At 38.3% G+C, this 14,451-nt stretch overlaps 1 protein-coding gene across 1 annotated transcript in view; it reads left to right on the plus strand.

Annotated features, from left to right (window-relative positions):
- Positions 1–14,451, plus strand: part of Muc19 (mucin 19, oligomeric) — a 101,240-nt gene that overhangs the window by 13,883 nt on the left and 72,906 nt on the right. The window contains exons 11-22 of the mRNA XM_052160363.1: positions 694–829; positions 2,942–3,034; positions 4,420–4,504; positions 4,607–4,744; positions 5,506–5,655; positions 7,677–7,771; positions 8,187–8,313; positions 9,509–9,755; positions 11,738–11,790; positions 12,734–12,834; positions 13,070–13,221; positions 14,205–14,343. Coding sequence (XP_052016323.1) covers positions 694–829; positions 2,942–3,034; positions 4,420–4,504; positions 4,607–4,744; positions 5,506–5,655; positions 7,677–7,771; positions 8,187–8,313; positions 9,509–9,755; positions 11,738–11,790; positions 12,734–12,834; positions 13,070–13,221; positions 14,205–14,343 — 1,516 coding nt within the window. The remainder of the gene's footprint in view (positions 1–693; positions 830–2,941; positions 3,035–4,419; positions 4,505–4,606; positions 4,745–5,505; positions 5,656–7,676; positions 7,772–8,186; positions 8,314–9,508; positions 9,756–11,737; positions 11,791–12,733; positions 12,835–13,069; positions 13,222–14,204; positions 14,344–14,451) is intronic.

Genomic DNA, 14,451 nt, shown 5'->3' on the forward strand with positions numbered 1-14,451 from the left:
AGGCTGAGATCTGAACATGAGGGTGAACATTGGGTTTTTTTCTTTCTTTCTGAGATTTGGTAACCTCACTCAATATTATAATACATTCTAAGTCCCTCCATGTTCTTGAAAATTTTGTGAGTATACTTTTCTTTATAGCTGAATGGTATTCTACATATGAACCAGATTGTTATAATCTGTTCATCTGTTGATGAAAAACTAGGTTGGTTCTACTACCATATATAGTGAATAGAGCTACAATGAACATGGAGAAGCAAATATCTCTACTGTAGGGAATGGAGTTCTGAGAATGCAATACATTTGTCGTATGGAAATAATATCTTTTTAAGGCTCACTCTTTCTGCTTCTGTAGGACATTGCAAAGTATAAGTTCACCCTGTAGTTTGTACCAGTTGCCTTCATGCGAATAGATAAACCTGAGATTTATGTATATTTGATTCATGAAGTTATTACTTTTAGTAAAAAGAAAAAAAGAACCTGAACTAGTTTATATTATTGTGGTATTGGACTCTATCAGATACCTTACCAGGGCTGTTGCTGGGTTAGAAATGATCTGATGGTACTTAACCTACGTGTTGGCTTCAGATGCGGTGTTCTAATGCTGTGGTGTTTGTTCAGACGCGGTGCTCTAATGCTATGGTATTTGTTTAGCATCCAGAAGAATCACCTTTGACTCACCTTTACATTTGACAGCACATGCCAAGAGGCTAAATGGTCTTGCACGGAAGCGCGATGTCCTGGGATATGTAAAGTGGAAGGGAGCTCATTTACCACTTTTGATGACAATAAATTTAGCCACCCTGGAGACTGTCACTTCTTGGCTGTCCATGTAAGTCTTTGCTTACAACATTTGTGAAAACTGAACAAATTTCTCAACTAATTTAAAGCACAATTTATGTTATGTATCTTTGGTAATTTTATACCTATTTCCCAATTCCCCCTCCTAGATTCCTACCCTGCAAACCAGCTTCAATCTTTCTTCCTTCTCCCTTTTCTCCTTCTTTTCTTCCTTATAACTGACTGAGTCCAATTATTGCTGTCATTATGCACATAGGTATGAGGTTATCCACTAAAGCATGAACAATCTTCTGGGAACTACAGCCATAAGGAAAACTGACTCCTTTCTCAACAGCTGTGGGCTTTCAATAGCTCTTCAGCTTGGAGTGGAACCTTGTGATCTCCTCCCTTGTCTAAATAGGAATGTTGATGGCTTGATGTTGCATGAGTCTTGTGTAGACAGCCATTGCTGTCTGCAAGGAAATGGCTCTGTCATGTCCAGAAGACATTAATTTGTATCAGTCTTTATAACTTCTGGATTTTACAGTTTTTCTTCCCCATCTTCTGTGATGTTCCTTGAGCATTTGGAGGGAAGGGGTCTGACATGAATATTTCATTTAAGGATAATAATTCAGTCGTTACTTTTTGTACTTTGACTAGTTCAAATCTCAGCATTAACTACTGTCTAGTACCAAAACAGGCTTCTTCAATGAGAGTTGAAAATTGCTCTGATAAGAGAGTTTGATACTATGTTTAATTATAATAGCATTAGGTTGTCCCCAAGTGTGTATAATCTCCCCCATACAGGTTCTTGGTCTTAGTTAGAGTACCAGGCATGAGGTTCCCTCCTGTGGAGTAAGCCTTAAATCTAATTAGAAAGATGTTAGTTGACTACATAACATTCATGCAATTATTACACCCATAGGCACTTCTTGTCTGGCTTATTGTATCTTGCAGGGTTCACAACTGTATACAATTCTTTATGACTCTGCTTTTCCAAAAGTTTGCATAGTTCCTTTCCACAGTGGGAAAGCTAGCTGGCAGGGAGGAAATAGCTCTTCTATTGAGTTACTGTGTAAAGCAATAAGAAGCAGGCAGCCTTTGAGTTATCAGTTATATGTTTCAGTGTCTTCTTTTGATTGCAAATTGATATATCATCTATTAATATTATATCATGTACACTCTGAAAAGTTCTTGTTGAAATAAAATGCAACAAGTCAAATGTTAATGGACTAACCTCCTAAGAGTTTTGGAAGGGTATATCACACTCTTCCGCATGCCTGTATATGCTCAAAAGTGCTTCACACAATCTGCCCTTTTATGCAGTAGAGCACCATCTTCTTTCTTCATTATCCCCCAAAATTTATGTTTAGTCGTTATTATACAATGTATCCCTGTCATATGATAACTGCTGTATTTTTGTTTAGACTCTTCTTTTTACTAAAATTGGAAGTAATCTGAATTTCTATAAAAGGACAGTTCCATTTCATAGCTCCTGTCTTGAGTGGGCCTCAGGAAAAATGAACTTGTGAAAGGTGGATTAATATGGGCAGTTCCCAAAATGTACTTTCTACTGTTGAAGATCTGCTAACCACAGTGAAGAGTCCTGTGAACCCACAATAATCTCTTGTCTTTCTTACTGTGCTCCTCTCTTTTACTCTGAGGACTAGGGATGGGGGAAGAGAAAGAGAAGCCCACTAAGTCATATAGAATGCAGGCTGCCTCCAGATCAGAGGTTCAGAGACATGCATGTCAGAGCTTTGAGTCTTATGACATTTCACATCAAACATGTAAAGCTTCCCAAGTTAAAAAGCCTCTTGTATTGCATCTGTACAGATACTTCAGCGTGTCCAGGGATCCTAAAGCCATTTCAAGTTTAGTTCCTGATACTCCCCACAAAGTACCGCACTTAATGTTGGTTGTGAGAGTGAAGATAAAAGAAAAAAATGCAGTAAAATGCCCATCAGTTGTACAAAGCATAATTTCCATATGATACCCAGACCATTTATAAAGTGCTCATCTGGTCCTGTGGGTATACTGAATGAAGCTTCTAGATTCTGGCCCGATTGTATAGAGAAACTGTGCAGATTTAATTTCATTGTGAATAAGTATCATAGTAGCATACGAAAAAATGGTTAAACAAAAAAAATAATCGTTTTTGCAGAATGATGAAATTTCTATTAGCGTGGAGATCCACCCATGCGGGAATGGTCAGACAGGATCGTGCTTAACCAATGTTATGGTTCACCTAAATTCTGTAAGTATTTGACCTTCCTAAGGTTTTCCCAGTGTAAAATCAGATCAATGGTTTCATAAGCTAACATCTGGAGAGGGCTGAGGAGTTGGTTCAGTGAATAGAGGAGCTTGATACAAATGCATGGGCATATGGGTCCAGTGTCAAGGACCCTGGACTAGCTGGGAATGACCATCTACACGCATAACCTCGGGCCTCGAGGGCAGAGGAGAAAGCATCACTGAGGCTTGCTGGCCATCTAGCCTAGAAAAGCTCAGTAAAATCCAGATTCAGCAAGAGACCCTGTCTCACTGGGCTAAGCCAAGGAGTGACTGAGTAAGAATCCTAATGTTGTGGTGTGGCTTCTGCAGGAAAGTGCACAAGCACATGCAACCCCCATACTCACACACTTGAAAATTAAAAAAATAAAAAAATAAAAAAGAAAACATGGTTTGGGGATGGGGGGGGTGATAGCTAGCTTATACTTGTTTTTTTTTTCCGAGACAGGGTTTCTCTGTATAGCCCTGGCTGTCCTCGAACTCAGAAATCAGCCTGCCTCTGCCTCCCAGGGTGCTGGGATTACAGGCGTGCGCCACCATCGCCCGGCAAGCTTATACTTGTTCTGGGCTTCATCCTGTGAGGGAAAAGGATGGTCAGCCTGGCTGCATTGTCTATAATTGCAGGACAGGTGACAGGAAGAGAGCGAAACCTAGGGGCCTGGTGATTGCCAGTCTTGACAACTTGGCAAACTCCAATTCAGTGAGAGACCGTGTCTCAAAAGAACAAGGTGTGTGGCAATTTAGGAAGATACCTAGTACAAGTCTGTGATCACACACACACACACACACACTTACACACACACACACTCACTCACACACACACACACACTCACACACACATACACACGCTCACTCACACACACACACACACACACACACACACACACACACACGCACGCACGCACAAAGAGAATTTGAAGAATAATGACTTTGCTGTGTAATTAAGTGCATGAGTAAGTTTCCAGAAAAACAATTATATTTCTAGGAGAGGTGGAAAGAGGCAAGGTTCTGAAACATATCCATGGTGAGCACAAATATGCAATTGTATGGGAATGGCAGGCTAACCATGTGTGCCCATTCCACAGTCACTGGACTTTTAAAGAATGTGCCCCAGCCTGGTTGCTGGGGCACACATGGTTATCACTTTGACTTCTTCTTCCTTGTCTGCAAATTGGAGATGAGGGACCTTTTCCAGGGTTGGCATGAGAAGCATGACACACGGCGTAAGGACGGTTTCATCAGTTACTCATAAATAAGTCCTATAGAAGTCAACATGCTTTAGTGACATGAAAATTCGGCATGTAGTACATCAGAGCTATCCTGGGCTAATGGGAGTATTTTGAATTTTAGTCTACTTCGGGTAACAGATTTGAATTCAGCCGTGATGGGAGAGTCACAAAGGATGGAATTATAATCGGAGGTTATTACTATTCAGGTAAGCTTAATAATGGTATTTTCAAACATGTGTGAGACATATTTAATCACTCAGTTTCTAAAACTGACATGCTGATTTTTTGTGGTACAAATTTTTCAATAGATGATGTGCAGATCTTCAATTCATCTTCTTTGTACAAGCAAGCAGAAATATTCTCTCACATAAAACTGCAAATACAAATGGCTCCTAAGATGCAGTTGTATGTGTCCTTGGCTCCTGACACATCCACAGACACCGTAGGTAAGTCCTGCAAACACTCCTATTTTCACGGATCCAACACCATTCATTTCATGTGGCAATGTACTATTGTAAAAACATCTCTTACGTTCTAAGAGATTGGGGCTTTTGCCGGACCTCTCAGCCAAAGTTAATAATACCCCTTGAGGTCACTTGAGATGTGTTCGCTATCCTATTGTGTGCTCGGCCTGCTTATGTAACTTGTATTTAAATAACAACCAACCTCCATTCATCACAGCGTCAATACCAAAAATTGTCAACCATTGATGTATTTAATTTTTTTTGAATTAAGTGGGTAAGGAAATGTCTCAGTGGTTTAGGACACTTGTTGCTCTTGTAGAGGACCTAGGTTCAATTCCCAGCACCCATATAGTATCCTCACAAGAGTCAATACCTCTACTTCCAGAGGATTGGATGCTTTCTCTCCTGCCTACACAACTACAAAGCATTTATGTGGTGCATTTCCATACATGCAGGTAATACACTTATGCATATAAAAAAAGAAATCTAAACATATATGAAGATTTTTATTTAGTGGAAATGTTGAAAATACATTGTATATGTCCTTGTATGGTTCTGTGTTCTGGGATTTCTGTGAAAGACCAATGAATGAAGTCTACAGTTTCATAATTTTTTCTTAATGTTTGCCAATATTGACCAAACACATTTGAAGTATTTCTAAGAGCGTTTTCAATAGAGTAGCCAAAAGGCAGAGTAGGTAGAAATACTAACCTTAGTTCTTCTGTGTCATTGATATCATGCAGGTCTTTGTGGTTCCTTCAACAATAAGGCAGAAGATGATTTCATGTCAAGTCAGAAAATTCTGGAGAGCACAGCGCAGGCATTTGCTAACTCCTGGGAGATGATGCCTTGCCCTAAGGGAAGCCCCTCTTCCTGTGTCAGCATCGAAACAGGTGAGGGCCACTAAGAGTCAAACTGCATTGTTAAAAGTTGGTACAGGCACTTGCAGACTTACGCTGATAAACATAAGGACATATCTGATCCCCTTGCCTTTAGCTAGTATTTCTTACACTGACCCAGTTTTAGAAGAAATGGCAAAGGAGTTTGGTTTGAGTGTTTATCTCAGGAAACCCATTTGTGGTTGGTAATTCATCTTTGTTGTCCTTTACGATACCCTCTCTCTTTCTTACACAATTACAGAATACTGGAATTGTGGGCAGGTTTAGAAATTGTTCAATTTATTTTCCTATCTTTATTTTAATGGTGAACATGATCATTGGTTTTCAGGGATGCATATCCAAACTACTTAGACACTTCGTTGGTAATACCAATCCCAACACATTTCTAACTTCAACCTGACACAGGCATGACTCCTGTTCCAGTCTATGAAAGGCTTTCATTAATACTATTTTTGTTTACTCCCATATAAACTTGCAGAGGGCACGATATGGCCATTGTTAACATTAATACAGACATAGACGATAGAGGGCAGTGACCCTCGATTTCCTAGGCATCACAGATGATACTACAGTCCAAACACTTGAAAGGTAGTCACACTGAGCTTCCTCCTGTGGTCATGCTAGTTATCATGAGTGTCCCATGTCACTCTTTCTTTACATAAGAAATGGGACAGAAGCAAAGCCTACAATTTGTTACTGTATTAACTAGTTCTTCTGATATATGTATATATATATATATGTATATATATATTTGCAAATACAAATGGCTCAAATACAATTATATGCAAATATATGAAAATACAATTATAACCACACACATATATATGTATATGCATATATATATAAGTGTATATATAAATATATATAAAAATATATAAATATATGTAAAAATATAATATATATTTATGTATACACATATATGTATATGTATATATGTGTGTGATTATAACTATATATGATCATATGTGTGTGTGTGTATAATTATAATTATATATAATGCTATACATGTATATATGTACATACACATATTTGAAACAAAGTCTGGAGTCTGGTCATTTTATAATATTATTTCAAGCTATTAAGGCAATCCCAAATGAAAATATCATCTACTAATTTTGAATTGGAAACCAGCTGGTAGAAGTATTTTTGTATAATTTCTATTCAGGGGAGGGGTTTAGTTGCCACATTACCTAGTTTAGGGTAGTTGCAATGAAAGAATTATGAAATTATACAAAAGAGTTAATTTCTTATAAAGAATAGAGTTAATTTATGCTCAGCAGAAAAGAGTCCAGCACTTTGTAGTAGTATATAAAATAAATATGATTTCCAGTGTATTATATTTGCGTTAATAACAGCATGAATTCAACTGAACTTGGAGATGACATTATTAATAGTAGTAGTTTCAGAAAAAAAGGATACTTTCAGAAAAAAGGATATCAGCTTATGGCCGATTTTTTAGGATATTGGTCATAGATTGCTTTCTGAGTTTCTTTTATGAGTTCAGACTCCTTTATGTTTAAAATCATTATGGGAGGCATTTGTTACCACTTCCTTTTTATGGATTTTATTATTGTGAACTTAGTATGGTGGTAAATACTTTTAAATAAACAAATATCAGTTAAATACTTTCCAAAAAAAGTGTAGTTATTGATCCCGGTGATGCTGCTTCATGTGTCATGGGTGTGACGCAGAAACGATGGCACATGAGCCTTATATGTTAATGTGTAGTACAGAGGCACTTAAGACATAGTGTACGTCACCTATGTTCATTTTTATATAGAAACTGTGCTTTGGAGAAATGTTAGATGGATTAGTAGAAGATGCCAGTTTACCTTTGAGTGGGCTCTGTTCCCACCGTTATATTAAACTTCATGACACTGAATTTGATCCATCACAGCACACGACTTTGTGAGGAAAACTCTGCATGGAGGCAGAACTGCGTGAAATGCACAGCTTCCCTTTAAGTTAAAGAAACTTAGATGTTGCTGAGGATAACTTTGTACACTTTCTTCCAGAGAAGTTTGCTGAAAGTAACTGCGAGGTTCTTCTCAGTTCAAGTGGGCCTTTTGCTGCCTGTCATCAAACTGTGAACCCTAAATTCTATCATGAGGTATGTGATAGTCTAGGACTTACAGACTTTATGAAGAAAATTTTGAAGATTTTGACAAAAGCGTGTACACTTTAAACATTTTCAAACTACCACTGTTGTCAATAGATTAAAGTATGTGCTTAAAAATAGCATTAGAGTAAAAAAAATTACCAAAGTATAAGGTAAACTAACTTCATAATATTGGAAAATAATACAAAATGGTCAAAAGCTTGAAATAGCATTCCTTTTTATTTTTCCTAAGTGGGTTAGCACTTAATTAGCCATTTTGAATATCTTAAACCATTCTAAATGTCTCAAAGTACAATTTGAACCTGGGCTCAGGAATGCACGGCTACACAGTAAGCTGCTACACTCTGGTTGCCTGTTCTTCTGAATAACGCTAGGATTTAATATATATTTCTTTCTTATTTGATAGGAATGCAAAAAATATACGTGCTCTTGTGAAAACAGTCAGGACTGCCTGTGCACAGTCTTGGGGAACTATGTGAAAGCGTGTGCTGAGAAAGGAACATACCTCATGGGCTGGAGAGACGGACTGTGCGGTGGGTAGGAGAGAGGCCGCTGCAGGCCCCTCCGCATGCTTCTCAGCTTGCTGTGTGCACCTGGGCTGGGGTGGGAGACACATGCCTTTACAAACGTGGACCTGATTCTTTCAAAACTTATTTTCTGTTTTTTTGTTTTTTGTTTTTGTTTTTTCAGAAAAAAATGGCTTATCTTGAATTTTAACATCTTGATACGTAATTTTAGTTCACATGTTTTAAATTTTAAGATGATAGGTACTTGTAGAAATATGTTTTAAAAAAACCACCTGAAATTTATATAACTTTTCATTTGTAAACTGGGAGCTTCAATATTATAGATAAAATATTTACCATATGTTTGGGAATATGACTCCATAAAGATTTACCATGAGAAAAGACTATTAACTACTATTAACTATTAACCTCTAACAAGTCAGATGTGGAGACTAGTACCCATTTTCCAGACCTTGGAAGCAGGAGGATTGCTGTGAGTTTAAGGACAGCCTGAGCTATATAGTGTGCTACAGTTCAACCTGGGCTACGTAGCAAAATCCTGTCTCACAAAATTGGAAATTCAACAAAGCCAACAGATTTGTAGAGGCCTATATCCTTTGGACATGTAGACACAGCATTTCATAGCTCATGTGCAGCAAGCAATGGGGTCTGGCACAAGGGTCTCCAGGGTCTTCTCACAGCTTAATTCTCTTCTGCCATCATCACTCTAGCAACAGGCTTTCTTCCTCATCTCGTCTAAGTCTAATGGTAATGACCTTTATAACCACAGATAACATCCCTGGACTTAGAGATTCCAATCCCGCTGTTGCCCTGGTGTAAAACTACCCTTCTCTGGCTTCAGTCCCCCTGTGAAGTGACCCATTCATTTTCCTACCACAGTACAGATCCTAGTTGTGCATGGAGACAATGTGCATCCTGCTTTTCTTTGGGCACATGCCACAGTTGCCCTTAGAACAGGAGAGCCTAAACCACACCAGAGCAGTGCGTATTGCCTAGCCCACCCATTGCTTTGTCCAAAGCACCAACTGAAAGGAAAGAATAAAAAAAAAAAAAAAAGAAGCCAGTGAGTAAATAGCTTTTTCTACACTCATACACTTCACTTATAATCCACTTGGTTCTCTATAAACATCTGTGGGAAGCAAGTTCTCTTCCTTAGTGCACACATAGTAACATAATGATTGTTCTTGTCCCTTCCCTGCAGAGGTGTCTTGTCCAAGTGGTCTTGTTTTCAACTACAAAGTGAAAACCTGCAACAGTTCTTGCCGATCACTGTCGGCACAAGACCGAAGCTGTGATATAGAAGACATTCCGGTTGACGGATGTACTTGCCCTGATGGAATGTACCAAAATAATGAAGGGAACTGTGTTCAGAAATCTGACTGTGACTGCTATGTTAATGATGAGGTCGTGCAACCTGGCAAATCTATCCTTATTGATGATAATAAATGGTATGTAGTAGATTGCATAGACACTCATGTAATCATTCTGATCACCATACTGATGCCACCCTCAGCAGAATCCATGGGTGCTTCTTATGACATTGACAAGGGAATTCAGAGAAATGGTCGCTGGGCAGTGGTGGCGCACACCTTTAATCGGATTTCTAAGTTCGAGGCCAGCCTGATCTTCAGAGTGAGTTCCAGGGCAGCCAGGGCTATATAGAGAAACACTGTCTCAAAAAACCAGAGAGAGAGAGAGAGAGAGAGAGAGAGAGAGACAGAGAGACAGAGAGAGACAGAGAGAGACAGAGAGAGAGAGACAGAGAGAGAGAGACAGAGAGAGAGAGAGAGAGAGAGAGAGAGAGGTCAGAGAAATGGTCATATATTTTTCACTTTTCACTTATTATTGAGGTTGATTGGTATTGATTGATTGATTGATGATTGGTTGATTATTCTGGGAGCTCCACTGTACCATAGTGGTCATACATGGTTTGCCCTTCTCTGGTTTAGACATCAGGAGAAATGGCAGTTTTTATTAACAGGCAATGCAAAATGATTTTACTCTCAGATAATAAACTACTTTTTTAGGATATAGCATTCTGTAAGTACTTATAAAGTGTTTATGTCTAGGGCTTGTGTACTGGCTGGTTTTGTGTATCAACTTGACACAGTCTGGGGTTTTCAGAGAAAGCAGACTCAGTTGAGGAAATGCCTCCATGAGATCCAACTGTAGGCATTTTCTCAATTAGTGATCAAGGGGGAAGGCCCATTGTGGGTAGTGCCATCCCTGGGCTAGTAGTCCTGGGTTCTATAAGAAAGCAAGCTGAGCAAGGCAGGGGAAGCAAGCTAGTAAGAAACATCCCCCCATTGCCTCTGCATCAGCTCCTGCTTCCTGACCTGCTTGAGTTCCAGTCCTGACTTCCTTCTGTGATGAACAGCAATGTGGAAGTGTGAGATGAATTAACCCTTTCCTCCCCAACTTGCTTCTTTGTCATGATGTTTGTGCAGGATTAGAAACCCTGACTAAGACAAGTTGTATTGATTGCTATAATTATGAAAGAAAGTAATCATTGCCTTGTGCACACAAACTAAGCCAAGGGTTGGCATGAAGTAGTAGCCACTGTCTGGGTCATTGGGGGATGCTTCCTAGCAGATGCTAGAATTTGAATTTTTCTAAGAACTGATTGTTTTTCCAGACAAAACTGATGTGTGGAGAATGATTTTTGTGAACAGAATGACATAGCAAATGCTTAAATATTGGGCACAGAAGCTATTGTATAAGGTTATGCTAGACACATAGACAGTGGCTTGGCTGTGACTTAGATTCTCTGTTCACAGACATCTGGTTGGGGTTCCATGATAAGCTCTCTTTCCCTTTGTAGTTGTTGTAGAGTCAAGTGATTATTATGGATTGCATGAGATCTCCATGCTATGACATCTCTCAGTATGAGTGATCCAGACAGCCATCAACTCCTGCCAGCCCTACCAAGCTGGCTAACACTTCCTTCCTTTCCTGTGACTCCTATACCTGTATCACATTCCTTGCTCTCTGACCAGGATGTCTAGGACAAAGCACACATTTGCTTGGGTCACTAGCCTTCTTAGTGAAATTACTGACAGTTGCCAAAAGGATAGAACAGCACATTCAAGGCCATTCAAGGACTGGCCCCATTCTATATCTATTACTTTCCCTCATTGAGTATCCTCCTTCCTGAATACCGAAGATTCTTGGAGGCCTTTGAGACATGACTTATTCTTTCTGCTCTCAGTTTGTCATATTCTCAACTAGGTTAGATCCTGTGACTGAACTTTCCAAGACGTTTTCTGACATCCATAGAACTTGGACATTCTTAATAAAGTGATACTATAACATTTGGCCAAGCATATACATATCCTTGTAACTGAATCACATTTATACAATTACCCTTAAATATTAAAGGATGTAAAAATGTTTAAAGGATATGAAATGTATGGTTTTGTTTTATTTCCAGTGTCTGTCAGGATGGAGTGCTTCATTGCCAAACTCCCCTTGATTTAACCCTACGTAAGTGGTTTTATTGCTGCTGTTGTTTTTGTTTGGTTTCCAACCTCTGCCCTCTTTTATTTCCCCTCTGATCCCTTCTCTCCTCACCTCTCCTCTTATCATCTGTTTGTCATCTGTCTATCTATCTATCTATCTATCTATCTATCTATCTATCTATCTATCTATCTACATATCTATCCTATCTGTCTAAATATCCACATGTCTGTCTGTCTGTCTATCTATCATCTCTCTTTTTCTTTCTCTATCTACACATCTGTTCTCTCTATCTAAATATCATCTATCCACCATCTGTCTATCTATCTATCTATCTATCTATCTATCTATCTATCTACATATCTATATTATCTATCATCTATCTGTCTATCTATTTATCATCTATCCATCTGTCTATATAACCATCTATCTATCTATCTATCATCTATCTATCTATCATTATTTATCTATCATTATCTATGATTATCTACCTACCTACCTACACATCTATCCATCTACATATCTATCCTATCTTTCTTTCTATCATCTCTCTCTCCATCTCTCTATTTCATTTCTTTTGCTCATTTCTATCACTATCTCTCACTATTTCTATCGCTATCTTGTCTCATTTCTCTGTATCTAGCTCAATAATTCTATCTCCATCTCTGTCTTCATCTCTATCTCTTAATCACTATCTCTGACTCATCTCTCTAGCTCTATTTCTATCTCTCTCCCTCCCCCCTCTCTGTACACACACACACACACACACACACACACACACACACACACACACACTTCTTGCCAAACTCTAACAAAGCACCCTGGGCTGTCCTTGAAAGGGTAACAGTACTACTTCAGTATCCCAAATGTTGGAGATAAAGGCATGTGCCAGAACTCCTACTTCTTAAAGAAAGCAGTCAAAATCAGATCAGGTGCTCTATGTTAACAACTCCTTGTTTATATCTTGCAGAAAACTGTTCCAGAGGGGCTGAATACATAGACTGCAAAGATCCCAAGGCACAGAGAAGGACCGAAAGGACATGTGCTACCCGGAACATACCTGATTTTGAGGTGGGTAACATGACATCAGAGTGGAGCCCTTTAAAACTTTAAATCTTTTAGGGTAGATAGAAGCTACAATTTATATGAATATATGAATATAATTAGATCATTTGTTGTATATGAATGATCTCCTGTACTTGTCAAATGTGGGCCCCAGGTGAACCTTAGCTATATTGATGCACTGAACTTGAAACTGATGGTGTGCCATGATGACAGAAGTGTTGATTCTCATGTTTTCTTGTAGGGTGACTTGCCTTGCAAACGTGGGTGCTACTGTCCCGTAGGAATGGTCCGTAACTCTAAAGGGATATGTATACATCCTGATGACTGTCCCTGCTCTTTTGGTGACAGAGAATATGAACAAGGAAGTGTTACTTCTGTTGGCTGCAATGAGTGGTGAGTAATAAAGAATTCACAATTTATTCGTTTTGGATATTTAAAAATGGGTAGTTTGCTGTTATTTTTTTCATGGGAACAAGGAAGTCACACATAGGGCTATTTCAAGAACAATGGCCAACTTGAGTTAGCAAAGGGTTTTATGTTTTGCAATAAAAATTTCGTGTAACATCATACCTCATGAAGACAATATAAAGAATACGCCTACCAAATGGATGGAGCTAGAGAACATCATACTAAGTGAGGTAACCCAGACTCAAAAGGTGAATCATGGTATGCACTCACTAATAAGTGGTTATTAACCTAGAAAACTGGAATACCCAAAACATAATCCACACATCAAATGAGATACAAGAAGAAAGCAGGAGTGGTCCCTGGTTCTGGAAAGACTCAGTGAAACAGTATTTGGCAAAACCAGAACGGGGAACTGGGAAGGGGTGGGAGGGAGGACAGGGGAAGAGAAGGGGGCTTACGGGACTTTCGGGGAGTGGGGGGGGGCTAGAAAAGGGGAAATCATTTGAAATGTAAATAAATTATATCAAATAAAAAAAAAGACAAAAAAAAAAGAAATTCAATTGGAAATTGAAAAAAAAAATATCTAAACTTATTTTTCAATTATATTCTAAATGTATTTGTATGCCTAGAATTGTTTCTGAGTGTTTTTATGAATAAATCTTCAATTTTATCAAAAAAAAAAAAAAAAAGAAGAGGAATCTATTCTATATTACTAACCTGCAGGAAATATCAAAATGTAAAGTTTGGCATTTGCTGGTTATGTATTGCCTTTGCAGCATTGTAAAGTTTTTTTTTAAGTTGAGGATGATACATACCCAAAAATACAATAAAGGAAAATTAATATGCAAAAAAAAAAAAGAATACGCCTACGATATTTAATCCAAAGAACATTTTATGATTCTTTACAAATCAATAAAATATATGAACCATGGCAAAATAATTATTACCCTTTCATATTCCCCTTTCAGTACTTGCATAAAAGGATCTTGGAACTGTACCCAAAATGAGTGTCAATCAACTTGCCATGTCTATGGAGAAGGACATTTTAAAACTTTTGATGGAGAAAGTTACAGCTTCGATGGGCTCTGCCAGTATACATTCCTGGAGGTACATTTTATAATAAGTTCTCCCGTCCTTCATAATCATTCTTCATATGCTCATGAATACAGGGGGGATTTTTATTTCCAAAAATTGGATTTTTTAAAAGAGGGATCT

This window comes from Apodemus sylvaticus, chromosome 17 (genome assembly GCF_947179515.1).
Source record: "Apodemus sylvaticus chromosome 17, mApoSyl1.1, whole genome shotgun sequence".
Lineage (NCBI taxonomy): Eukaryota > Metazoa > Chordata > Mammalia > Rodentia > Muridae > Apodemus > Apodemus sylvaticus.